Source organism: Centropristis striata, chromosome 4 (genome assembly GCF_030273125.1).
Source record: "Centropristis striata isolate RG_2023a ecotype Rhode Island chromosome 4, C.striata_1.0, whole genome shotgun sequence".
NCBI classification, from domain to species: domain Eukaryota; kingdom Metazoa; phylum Chordata; class Actinopteri; order Perciformes; family Serranidae; genus Centropristis; species Centropristis striata.
In genome coordinates, this window is record NC_081520.1 from 12146921 (window position 1) to 12160722 (window position 13802).

General features: G+C 36.4%; 2 protein-coding genes across 2 annotated transcripts; both read right to left on the reverse strand.

Annotated features, from left to right (window-relative positions):
- Positions 1 to 3395: 3395 nt before the first annotated feature.
- LOC131969968 (odorant receptor 131-2-like) lies at positions 3396 to 4331 on the reverse strand. Its single transcript, XM_059331206.1, has one exon. The coding sequence runs from the start codon at positions 4329 to 4331 to the stop codon at positions 3396 to 3398; it is 936 nt and encodes a 311-aa protein (XP_059187189.1).
- Positions 4332 to 8429: 4098 nt separating this feature from the next.
- Positions 8430 to 9365, reverse strand: LOC131969969 (odorant receptor 131-2-like). The gene has a single exon (XM_059331207.1). The coding sequence runs from the start codon at positions 9363 to 9365 to the stop codon at positions 8430 to 8432; it is 936 nt and encodes a 311-aa protein (XP_059187190.1).
- Positions 9366 to 13802: the final 4437 nt, after the last annotated feature.

Here is a 13802-nt window from a genome sequence, read left to right on the forward strand (position 1 = left end):
GAACATAATTACCTTCATAGATCTTTGTATGATATGTATTTTAAATATTTTTTCTTTTCTTTTGTCACATTAGTAATGAGTTTTTCACTGATGTAGACCTGAAGGACTTGTGCTGAGTATGTTTTCAATCCTTTTGATTTAAACAGATCTGATGGTTATACTGACTCTACTGATCCATACTCAAATTGTCTTAAATTGACCATGTGTCTACCACTTGTAAATATTGTATATATGTATATATATATATATATATAATATATATATATAATGTCCAACAATGTAAAAGTTTATATGAGGGTTTCTCAAATTCATCTTTTTCTACAACCTTTAATTCGACATTTCACTTATGCTTTCCAATGGTACAATCAAAAAAGACACTTGCTGAAATAAACAAAAAACCTTGGTATACATCCGGCCTCCATAAATCCTCAACAACCAAAACTAAGTTATATAAGAGGTTTCTTACCACTCCTACGCCTCTGAATTCAACAAAGTACAAAACATATAGAAACACATATAGTTTTAAGTTCTAATATTATAATATTAGGTCTACATGGAAGGTTATCAATCAACTTATGACTTATTATGGTGTAACATTTGCTGATCGATGTCATTTCTTGTAAATTAAAGATTTTTTTTGCACAAGTGGCTGTTTCTTTGTCAAAGAACATCAAACCTTCAAACAGAAACCCATTGGATTACATAATGGGTAACTCCCCCCCTTTTACAGTTTGAAAATATGGACTCAGCAGAGGTGATGGAAATTATTGGCAAACTGAAACCATCTGCTCCGGGCCATGACGACATTTGTGCTCCGTTGATTAAATCTGTGTCCTCATCTATTGTAGAACCATTAACGTATATTTTTAATCTATCGTTGCAGATGGGATGTGTGCCTAAGGATCTAAAGAATTGCTAAAGTTGTCCCCCTTCATAAAACTGGGGATACAAGATCATTTAATAACTATCGACCAATTTCTATTTTTACCATGTTTTTCAAAAAATGTAGAAAAACTGGTACAAAAAAGAATGTTATCTCATCTAAAGAAACACAGCATTTCACACGAGCACCAATATGGTTTCCGGGAAAATCACTCTACAGATATGGCCCTCTTACAACTGGTAGAAAAAATCTATACAGCCATAAATAACAATAAATATGCTTTGGGTATTTTTTTAGATTTATTGAAAGCCTTTGATTCTGCTGACCACACTATTTTACTTTCCAAGTTATATTGTTATGGTTTCCATGATTATTCATATATTTGACTTGTCAATTATGTTTCAAATCGAGAACAATTTGTTTATGTTAATGGTTGTAGTTCTTCCAGATCCCAGTTAACATATGGTGTCCCTCAGGGTTGCATACTCGGCCCATTATTGTTCCTTGTTTACATTAATGACCTTGCAACTGTTTCTTCCACTATGCTACCAATACTTTTTGCTGATGATACTAATTTGATTTTGACACACAGTCACTTTGATTCTTTAATTAGTGAAGCCAATTCTGGCATTATTACATTTTCTGAATGATCCCAGATAGATAAGTTAACATTAAATGTAAAAAAAATATTTGCAGGACAAAATAAAAAAAGATATTGTAAATCCAGTGCTAAAATCACTATTGGGGATAACGATATTACCCAGATTTCCTCTACCAAATTTTTAGGGATATTAATTGATGAGAGGTTGTCATGGTCGGAGCATATTAAACTTGTCAATAACAAAGTATTGAAATCTATTGGTATCATCAGAAAGAAAATGTGGTTTCATATCTCAGAATGCTCTAAATATACTGCATTACAGTTTAATTTATCCACATCTCAGTTATTGTAATATTGTTTGGGCCAGCACTTGTCCTTCTAATTTACAGAAATGATTAATCACACGAAAGAAATTTGTTAGATTAGCCACCTTCTCTAATTATTTGTCTCCATCTGCCCCTCTGTTTAAGAAACTTCATATATTGTCAGTCTACGATATTAATATACTTCAATCATGCATATTTATTCATAAATATATTCATCTTTCCCACTTGCTGCCCAAATACTTTCACGAATTCTTTACAGTTAACTCTCAGGTCCATTCTTACAACACAAGACACACTGATAAACTTCATCTTCCTTTTTGCCGCACAACACATACTCAGATTTATTTTGCTTACAGAGGCTACATACTTTGGAATTCTCATATTCATGTAGTTAAATTATCTTCATCCCTCAATCATTTTAAGTTAAGACCGAAAACTTACCTGTTATATCAAGACTCCTAATAGCTTCTTTTCCAGTATAGTTGTCAGTGGATCATTATCTCTTATACAGGCTCATACACTACATTTATACACACCCATGTTTTTATTTCAGACTTTTTTGTGTGTGTGCTATAAAATGGTACTTGTATTGCTTTTGGGAGGAGACCATAAAGGGTTTTAACCTCTCCTGCACTTACTATTCTGGTTTCATTTCTGTTTTTTGTAATTGTCTTTTCTTATGGAGCAAATAAATTAATGCAATACAAATAGAAAAAAATCTTTGTTTTGCCTCAGTGGTGGTGGCAGCCATTGCTGGAGGCATCATGACGTTTGGTTGTCCATCAATTTGTCTGTCCATCCCACTGACGTGAATGCGATATCTATGGAATGCGTGGAAGGGTAAAATAAGGCTAAGCTTTTGGGCGCCACTTGTTCTGGTCCATGATTCAAGCATGAATCAATCCATTAAACTATTGCAGGTGGATACTACGGTGGCTGATATGGAAACTGAAACAAGCACAAGTGAAATTTGTTTATTAGGGAGAATCCAAAAGAACATTTTTAAAAATGGATCAAATATGGAACCGATTTTCGATGTCCAACATTATCCATAATGGTACCCTAAATAGAAATACAATGGTCTTAAAGTACTCCATCAGGAGGACAAGTTCAAAATGTGTCTTCAGTGAAAGTACAGAAGTGTTATCAGCAAAATATAGTTTAAGTATCAGAAGTAAATACTGTCGATTTACAGGCCTGTCGTATTCAAGTCCCAGGCTGGGCATATCATTGTTTTTATTAGTAATGTATATTATAGATAGCTTGTATTTTTATTGCATGTTTTTCTTCAATAATCAGAATCCATGTATTATTTGGCCTATGCATGCACCAAGAGTGAAATAAACTTGTACAGTCACAGACTTCTGATAGTTAACTTTAAAATGTCATGAGGGGATATCACACTGATAGTCTTTTTTTTCATCATCAGAAAATGTTTACTTCAAGGTAATGATGATGAAAAAGTCCAATGTATGAACAATGTAGAAATTAAAGTGAGTGCATTTTTATTTGTTAATTACTTGTTTATTAAATGACAGAATTTCAATAAATAAGCTTCATTCATTTCTGTGACACAATCATAGTTTTATGACAAATCTAAAGCTTTGTTCTTGTACAAGCCACAAAAAACATAATATTTCAGTGCAAGGAAAAACTTTCCATCCCTGAGACCATAAATGAGGGGACTCAAACATTTTGGGCCCAGATAAAATATAATGTAATTAGAGTATCTGACATTGATGTATAACATGAAATCAATTCTAAAGAAAGCAGCTTCTATGAACGGACACCACAGCTGGATGAGACAGAGCAGCAGCTGGAAACCATGAAGTATTACTGTTCTGAGCCCTTTCCATGTTGACTTTTTGTTCTCTCCTGATGCCGTTTTGGCCACTTTAATTATTTCAACATAGGAGAATACAATGAGGATACACATAATCAGGAAGAAAAACTGATTTATAGCTGAATAAATATGACTCTGCCATCTGTACAACATGAACATCTCCAATGAACACTTCCTGTATTGTGTGTGAAAGGTAATTGAGGCAGATGCAAAGAAGATGGACAGAAGAACTACACAGGGTAAAGAGCTGATGCAGTGAATGATGAGGATGCAGTGCATCGTGTTGCGAGTGGTGCACAACTCTCCATGACGCAGAGGCATGCAAATGGCCACGTAGCGCTCCAGGGTCATTGCTGTCAGAGTAACTGGGGTGACAAACAAATACAAAGACGACAAAAGAAATATAATAACACACAACCACATTTGCATGGTAACCTGAAAGTAAACACAGATGAGTAAGATATTTGATAAAATCAAAATCCAACAATCAGACAGTAGTGTTACAGCAAATAACATGTAGCGCATGGTTTTGTAGAAGAAATCCTTCATAAAAAAGGTTGTTATCAGCAAGAAGTTGATGCAAAGGAAAACTGCTACAAGAACCTGAACTAAAATTACCTGGTAATCAATGGTTCCCATTGAGGATTTCCCTCCAACCACTGAATTATTATCAGCCATACAGTAAATTTGTGACTAAATACAGTATTTGACACACAAAAACCCAACAGGCAGATCGATCTTTCTGTTTCTGAAACCTTCCCAGCAGTGACATTACATCAGGTCTGAGACAAATGTTTTCTGCTGAGCTCTGTGCAGACTTCTGAGAAAACCTCTATAGTTGTGAGTAGTATGCTCCTGTCGAGAGAGGCAGGAAGGTCGTAGGAGACCAGCCCGTCCTTGATTTGGTCGGCCAGCCCCAACAGGAAGGCGTCCACCTGATCCACCACTCGCTCCTCCTAGCCTGGATACGGCCAGGAGTCCATAGCATAGTCACTAACAGAGCAGGATCCCTGTCTGAGACCCAGGAGACCCCCGAAAGTGTCGGGGCCTCTGGATGCCATACTAAACACCTTGCAGAGTTTGGCGGTGAAGGCGTTGAAGGAGGAGCAGGCCGGTGTGTGGCCTTCCCACTCTGCTGTTCCCCACAGCCATGCACGGCCCGTCAGGTTATTGATCGTGAAAGCCACCTTAGCTTCCTCGTGGCGAAGGTGTAAGGCTGCAGAGCAAAGAGGATTGAACAGTTTGTGATGAAGGGATTACAACCTGACTGAATGTTAGCAGCTAACATCGCCTCTTAGTGCTGGAGCTGGGTCTCCACCTGGTCTAGGCGACCCAGTGGATCCCACAATATACTTCAATCATGCATATTTATTTGTAAATAAATTAATCTTTCCCACTTGCTGCCTACATTTTTTCACGAATGCTTTACAGTAAACTCTCAGGTCCATTCTTACAACACAAGGCACACTGATAAACTTCATCTTCCTTTTTGCCGCACTACACTCAGTTTTCTTTTGCTTACAGAGGCTCCATACTTTGGAATTCTCATATTCATATAGTTAAATTATCTTCATCCCTCAATAATTTTAAGTTAAGACAGAAAGCTTACCTGTTAAATCAAGACTCCTAATAGTTTCTTTTGTCATTGGATCATTATGTAACCTAGTTGCAAAACATGGTTATTTAAAAAAAGAGATAATTAGCAATATACATATCTATATCTATATCTATATATATATATATATATAAACATTTAAAAGAAAAAGTAGTGTTCTAGGCTAAAAAGTATTCAAAAGTATCTTAGAAATGTTTGTAATCATTTAAAGATTTTATTTGTTTATTAATTTGCGTAGGAACCAATGTTCTGGTAATTGTCTGTACTAATTGTATGAGGTGGTCTGTGCATCTGAGAGGCAGGTATTTCTCACGGAGGAAAAAGGGAGGGGACAGCAAGTAAGGAGAGGAAAGATGTATGGAAGGGCTTAAGTGAGCATGAATGTGATGACCAAGTAGCGAAAGTTTTTCTAGTGTTAAAAAGTGGGACACTGTGTGTATTTGTGACTGCGAGTGTTAAAGCAACAGTCGGGACAGTACGAGTGCATGACAGTTTTGCCGTGACTTCAACACGAAGCTGCACGGTGGGTCGCGCTGATTAAGAAGGAAGCTAGCTACGAGGACGGTGCATTAGTTGAGTTTCGCCACAACACGTGGGCGTACTAGGGGAACTGCCAAGCTAACGCAGCTGGACGGAGCCGAGAGGAGCCGCTGTTTCAACGAGAAACAGAGCCGCTGTTTCAACGATAGACGGAGGAGACCGGAGCTGTGCGTGTCATCCCGTGGACGTATGCCGTCATATTTGAGTCAAAAGTCGCGCGAGCGATAACACATCTTCACGCGCATTTATTTTGTGTCACGTGCGCAGATTTCAACTGCCGCGCGCACTTTTTTGATCTTCGCGCACATATTCAGCAACCGGGTGAAGCAGATTCTCCCCCGTGCTCGCTCGGGGTGGAGCTCCCTCGCGTGGAGCGAGGAGTTTTGACACATTGGGTCGCTCACGGTGGAGCTCTGCTCGCGCGGAGCGAGGACTTTTGACACATTGGGGGCGGGGCCAAGGCTGAACCCGGGCCTCTTATGATTGGTCATTTTCCAGCCCTCCACGTGGGTGCCTTTTCAGTTTACTGCTGACAGCTGGTAGCGGCGGCATCATCTAAACAACAACAAAAAAGTGCGCGCGACAGTTGAAATCTGCGCACGTGACACAAAATAAATGCGCGTGCAGATGTGTTATCGCTCGCGCGACTTTTGACTCAAATATGACGGCATATGGACGGACGTGAGGACGACTGCTGGAGGACGTAGCGGCACCTGTGCGGTTGGTTGCAGACACAGACAGAAACGTGAAGGTACTTATTCATTTATTTTGCTCAGCTGGAGCATAGGTCATTTTGTTTGAGGCCGCCACGAACCCGAGCCACGCATCAGGCCTGCAACATTATTTTGATTTGCATAATTAAGTAGTGTCGGCTTGTATTGTTGTGTGTGTGTGTGGGCCCACAAAGTGTGTTTGGTGTTCATGAGGGAGATTTGAGTGTTTTTCTCATATAGGCTATTTGAAATAGAGATGTCTACTTTGTTTCATATTGGTGAACATAATTGCATAAAAAAGTGTAGAAAATAAGTCATTTTAATTTACTATTCTGTATGTTTAAAATTGTCTTTTTTATTTTTGGTAAAGTAAATAATTGAGGTTTCTTGACTTCAAACTGGTGTTTGATCATTTTATTTGCATGATTCTGAATAAGGATTTATTTCATAGGTTAAAAGGACAAATAGGTTAAAGTTTGAATAAGTAATTGATATTAAAACCAGTGAATTACAGAGTTTAAAAAACAGAGGGGTGATATCATAGAAATACAAGTATATATTTTAAGTCTGTAAAATTAGGGTTAAAAGTAATATTGCTAACAGAATAAAAGAACCCAAAAGCTCTCCCCTTATTGAATATTATTGAGGGAAGCGCTACAATTATCTCTTATACATGCTCATACACTCAAACACTCAAATAAAATTATTTTACATTTATACACACCCATGTTTTTATTTCTGACTTTTTTGTGTGTGTGCTATAAAATGGCACTTGTATTGCTTTCTTTTTGTTGCTATTTGTTGCTACTTTCTCTCATTGTTGTTGTTGATTTATTTTTGAATTCTTTGGGAGATTGGGAGAGTTTTTTATAAGTCCACATAGGGTTTTTTAACCTCTCCCGCACATACTATTCTTGTTTCATTTCTGTTTTTTGTAATTGTCTTTTCTTATGGTGCAGATAAATAAATACAATACAAATACAAAAATCTTTGTTTTGCCTCAGTGGTGGTGGCAGCCATTGCTGGAGGCATCATGACATTTGGTTGTCCATCAGTTTGTCTGTCCATCCCACTGACGTGAATGCAATATCTATGGAATGCGTGGAAGAGTAAAATAAAGCCAAGCTTTTGGGCGCCACTTGTTCTGGTCCATGATTTAACCATAAATCAACCCATTACACTATTGCAGGTGGATACTAAGGTGGCTGCAACCAAAAACTGAAACAAGCACAAGTGTAATTTGTTTATTAGGGAGTGATCACTAGAATCCAAAAGAATACTTTTAAAAACAGTTCAAATATGGAACCGATTTTCGATGTCCAACCCTATCCATGATGATACCCTAAATAGAAATACAATGGTCTTAAAGTACTCCATCAGGAGGACAAATTCAAAATGTGACTTCAGCGAAAGTACAGAAGTGTTATCGGCAAAATATAGTTTAAATATCAGAAGTAAATACAGTCATTATACAGGCCTGTCGTATTCAAGTCCCAGGCTGGGCCTATCATTGTTTTTATTAGTAATGTATATTATGTACATTATAGATAGCTTGTATTTTTATTGCATATTTTTCTTCAATAATCAGAATACACGTATTATTTGGCCTATGCATGCACCAACAGTGAAACAAACTTTTGCTGCACAACAGTGCTGACAGTGTGTGGCCTGTACAGTCACAGACTTCTGATAGTTAACTTTAAAATGTCATGAGGTGATATTACACTGATAGTCTTGTTTTTCATCCTCAGAAAATGTTTTCTTCAAGATAATGATGATGAAAAACTCCAATATATGAACAATGTAGGAATTAAACTGAGTGCATTTTTTATTTGTGAATTACTTGTTCATTAAATGAAATAATTTCAATTAATAAGGTTCATTAATTTCTGTGACACAATCATAGTTTTATGACAAATCTAAAGCTTTGTTCTTGTACAAGCCACAAAGAACATAGTATTTCAGTGCAAGGAAAAACTTTCCATCCCTGAGACCATAAATGAGGGGACTCAAACATTTTGGGGCTAGATAAAATATAATGTAATTAGAGTACCTGACATTAATGTATAACATGATATCAATTCTAAGCATAGCAGCTTCTATAACCGGACACAACATACGGATGAGACAGAGCAGCAGCTGGAAACCATGAAGTATTACTGTTCTGAGTCCTTTCCATGTTGACTTTTTGTTCTCTCCTGATGCCGTTTTGGCCACTTTGATTATTTCAACATAGGAGAATATAATGAGGATACACATAATCAGGAAGAAAAACTGATTCATAGCTGAATGCATATGACTCTGCCATCTGTACAACATGAACATCTCCACTGAACACACCCTGTATTGTGTATACAAGCTAAGAGAGGCAGATGCAAAGAAGATGGACAGAAGAACTACACAGGGTAAAGAGCTGATGCAGTGAATGATGAGGATGCAGTGCATCGTGTTGCGAGTGGTGCACAACTCTCCATGACGCAGAGGCATGCAAATGGCCACGTAACGCTCCAGGCTCATTGCTGTCAGAGTAACTGGGGTGACAAACGTGTACAAAGACGACAAAATATATACAACAACACACAACCACATTTGCATGGTAAACTGAAAGTAACCACAGATGAGTAAGATATTTGATAGCATCAAAATCAAACAATCAGACAGTAGTGTAACAGCAAATAAGATGTAGCGCATGGTTTTGTAGAAGAAATCCTTCATAAAAAAGGTTGTGATCAGCATGAAGTTGATGCAAAGGAAAACTGCAACAAGAACCTGAACTAAAATTACCTGGTAATTAATGATTCGCATTAAGGATTTCCAACCAACCACAGAATTATTATCAGCCATACAGTATATTTGACTAAATACAGTATTTGACACACAAAAACCCAACAGGTAGATCGATCTTTCTGTTTCCGAAACCTTCCCTGCAGTGACATGACATCATGTCTGAGACAAATGTTTTCTGCTGAGCTCTGTGCAGACTTCTGAGAAAAACTTTATAGTTGTGAGTAGTACACAAGGGGAACATTTTAAGCTCCACAACACAGTGTTGTCTTCACGACACACCAGTAATGCTCGTCATATTATATTCAATTAGATACACTGAGTGCTGGAAAAGTTTTTGATTGTCATCAGTAGTTGGGCCTCTATAATTCATTTTAGCTACTGTGCAACAGAACAGTAATTCACAAATATTCAACATTAAATAAACACACCTACAGTACAAAATGTCTGACAAGATACTTGGAAACACTTTAAGTATTAAGTACTTAGAACATAATCACCTTCATAGATCTTTGTATGATATGTATTTTAAATCTTTCTTTTCTTTTGTCACATTAGGAATGAGTTTTTCACTGATGTAGACCTCAAGGACTTGTGCTGAGCATGTTTTCAGCCCTTTTGATTTAAACAGATCTGATGGTTTTACTGACTCTACTGATCCAAACTCAAATTGTCTTAAACTGACCATGTGTCTACCACTTGTAAATATTATAATGTCCAAAAGTGTAAAAGTTTATATGAGGGTTTCTCAAATTCATCTTTTTCTACAACCTTTAATTCGGCATTTCACTTACGCTTTCCAATGGTACAATCAAAAAAACAACTTGCTGAAATAAACAAAAAACCTTGGTATACATCCGGCCTCCATAAATCCTCAACAACCAAAAATAAGTTATATAAGAGGTTTCTTACCACTCCTACACCTATGAATTAAACAAAGTACAAAACATATAGAAACACATATAGTTTTAAGTTCTAATATTATAATATTAGGTCTACATGGAAGGTTATCAATCAACTTATGAACAAACAAAAGTCTTCTGCTCCTCATCCTTCAGAGTTCAATGAGGGTGGTGTAACATTTACTGATCGATGTAATTTCTTGTAAATTTAAGATTTTTTTTGCACAAGTGGGTGTCTTTTTGTCAAAGAACATCAAACCTTCAAACAGAAACCCATTGGATTACATAATGGGTAACCCCCCCCCCCCCCCCTTTTACAGTTTGACAATATGGACTCAGCAGAGGTGATGGAAATTATTGGCAAACTGAAACCATCTGCTCCGGGCCATGACGACATTTGTGCTCCATTGATTAAATCTGTGTCTTCATCTATTGTAGAACCATTAACGTATATTTTTAATCTATCGTTGCAGATGGGATGTGTGCCTAAGGATCTAAAAAATTGCTAAAGTTGTCTCCCTTCATAAAACTAGGGATACAAGATAATTTAATAACTATCGACCAATTTCTATTTTTACCATGTTTTTCAAAAAATGTAGAAAAACTGGTACAAAAAAAGAATGTTATCTCATCTAAACAAACACAGCATTTCACACGAGCACCAATATGGTTTCCGGGAAAATCACTCTACAGATATGGCCCTCTTACAACTGGTAGAAAAAATATATACAGCCATAAATAACAATAAATACGCTTTGGGTATTTTTTTAGATTTATAGAAAGTCTTTGATTCTGCTGACCACACTATTTTACTTTCCAAGTTATATTGTTATGGTTTCCATGATTATTCATATATTTGGCTTGTCAATTATGTTTCAAATCGAGAACAATTTGTTTATGTTAATGGTTGTAGTTCTTCCAGATCCCAGTTAACATATGGTATCCCTCAGGGTTCCATACTCGGTCCATTATTGTTCCTTGTTTACATTAATGACCTTGCAACTGTTTCTTCCACTATGCTACCAATACTTTTTGCTGATGATACTAATTTGATTTTGACACACAGTCACTTTGATTCTTTAATTAGTGAAGCCAATTCTGGCATTATTCAATGTTCTGAATGGTTCCAGATAAATAAGTTAACATTAAATGTAAAAAAAATAATTGTATTATTTTTACAGGAAAAAATAAAAAAAATATTGTCTCCATCTGCCCCTCTGTTTAAGAAACTTCATATATTGTCAGTCTACAATAATCTCATGCATGAATTATGATAAACTCAACCAGGATTTTTTTACTAAGTATTTTTATACATCATTAGGGATGTAAAACAAGGTTTGAAAAAAAAAATTCTATCTTTATTCTATAAAGAAATATTTATTTGTCCACTCAAGTGTACCTCATGCGTTTTGTACTCTAAAAACACATCAATGTAATAACATGGTAGTTATATAGGTATAGTTGTAATTTAGTTATACAGTTGTAATATGGTGGTTCCTCCACTACTCTGTAGGTCTCTCTATTTGAGCTCTATTGATAAATATAAAAGTTAACATAAACATAAAACTTTTTTTTTCACTAGGCGTTTTTATTTATCTTTAGGGATGTCATACTGTATTATTGTTAAGTCTCTGAACTGAGCATATTCTCTCATAGTGTCTTATAGCATGTATCATATTTCCTGTCAAATCATGCTTGTTGCTCAGTTTTTAGACTATTTTCTATGATAGTTGCCAAAGCATCCGGGGCACAAAGCTGCAAGGCACTGCACGCAGATCTACTTGGTTCTATGTGTGCATGCAGCATCTAGGCATCTACTGGCATTTTTTGCTTCCTTGAGCTGGGGCCAGTGGTTTCCGGGGGCAAACCAGATCTAAGGGGGGCCTAAGACACTGCTCTCTGTTTTGCCAGTGGTGGAGTGGCATTGGGTCTGCCTCTGGTGTGTATCTTCATGGATCCTGCATTGATGAGAGCACAAGCTCTACTACTACTTTTGAGCTCTACAAAATATAAGGATATATGAAAAAATCTCAAATTACATTATAAAAACATAAAGAAGTTGATCTCCAGCCAAAACATTATAGAATATGAATTATTTTCAAGAACAACATTGGTAGTAATTGACATTGCATTGAAGTTGAAACGTAGCTAGTGATGCATGATGTACAATTGAGTGGACAGATGATTAATCCATATTTCCTCCAAATATAAAATCAAAACTTGGAAAATCTTTACATAATATGTCACCTTAGATCTTACTTGATGTAATTATATTTTTTTTACCTGCAGTTGTATCTTTTTATAGAAGCTAGACACCGAAATAGCAGAGGTGTTTGGTCTTTCTCCCTGCCTGTCAGCCATCTTGGTTTCACTGACTACTTTCCCATTGCAATGACCAGCCAATGGGATTTTTTGTATGGGATGATGCAATAGCTTCCACTAGTGTGGACTATATGCAGCAGTGCCCAAAATTGCAGGCATATATAGAGAAAAAGCACTTTTTAACAGCTGTACACTGTAGTGACCTCTATGCATGAAAGGGTTAATATACTTCAATCATGCATATTTATTCATAAATATATTCATCTTTCCCACTTGCTGCCCAAATATTTTCACAAATTCTTTACAGTTAACTCTCAGGTCCATTGTTACAACACAAGACACACTGATAAACTTCATCTTCTTTTTTGCCGCACTACACATACTCAAATTTCTTTTGCTTACAGAGGCTCCATACTTTGGAATTCTCATATTCATGTAGTTAAATTATCTTCATCCCTCAATAATTTTAAGACCGAAAACTTACCTGTTATATCGAGACTCTTAATAGTTTCTTTTTCCAGTATAGTTGTCATTGGATCATTATCTCTTATACATGCTCATACACTCAAACACTCAAATACAATTATTTTACATTTATCCACACCCATGTTTTTATTTCTGACTTTTTGTTATGTGTGCTATAAAATGGCACTTGTATTGCTTTCTTTTTTGTTGTTATTTGTTGTTGTTGTGGGTTTTTTGACCTCTGCCACACTTACAATTCTTGTTTCATTTCTGTTTTTTTGTAATTGTCTTTTCTTATGGTGCAAATAAATAAATGCAATACAAATAGAAAAGGATCTTTGTTTTGCCTCAGTGGTGGTGACAGCCATTGCTGGAGGCATCATGACGTTTGGTTGTCCATAAATTTGTCTGTCCATCCCATTGACGTGAATGCAATATCTATGGAATGTGTGGAAGGGTAAAAAAAAGGCTAAGCTTTTGAGCGCCACTTGTTCTGGTCCATGATTCAACCATAAATCGACCCATTAAACTATTGCAGGTGGATACTACGGTGGCTTCAATGAAAAACTGAAACAAGCACAAGTGAAATTTGTTTATTAGGGAGCGATCACTAGAATCTTAAAGGAAATTTTTAAAAACAGTTCAAATATGGAACCGATTTTCGATGTCCAACCCTATCCATAATGGTACCCTAAATAGAAATACAATGGTCTTAAAGTACACCATCAGGAGGACAAGTTCAAAATGTGTCTTCAGTGAAAGTACAGAAGTGTTATCAGCAAAATATAGTTTAATTATCAGAAGTAAA

What these genes read in the sequence shown, in the direction of transcription:
- LOC131969968 (XM_059331206.1), bottom strand. Translation starts at nt 4,331, where the DNA reads ATGGCTGATAATAATTCAGTGGTTGGAGGGAAATCCTCAATGGGAACC.
- LOC131969969 (XM_059331207.1), bottom strand. Translation starts at nt 9,365, where the DNA reads ATGGCTGATAATAATTCTGTGGTTGGTTGGAAATCCTTAATGCGAATC.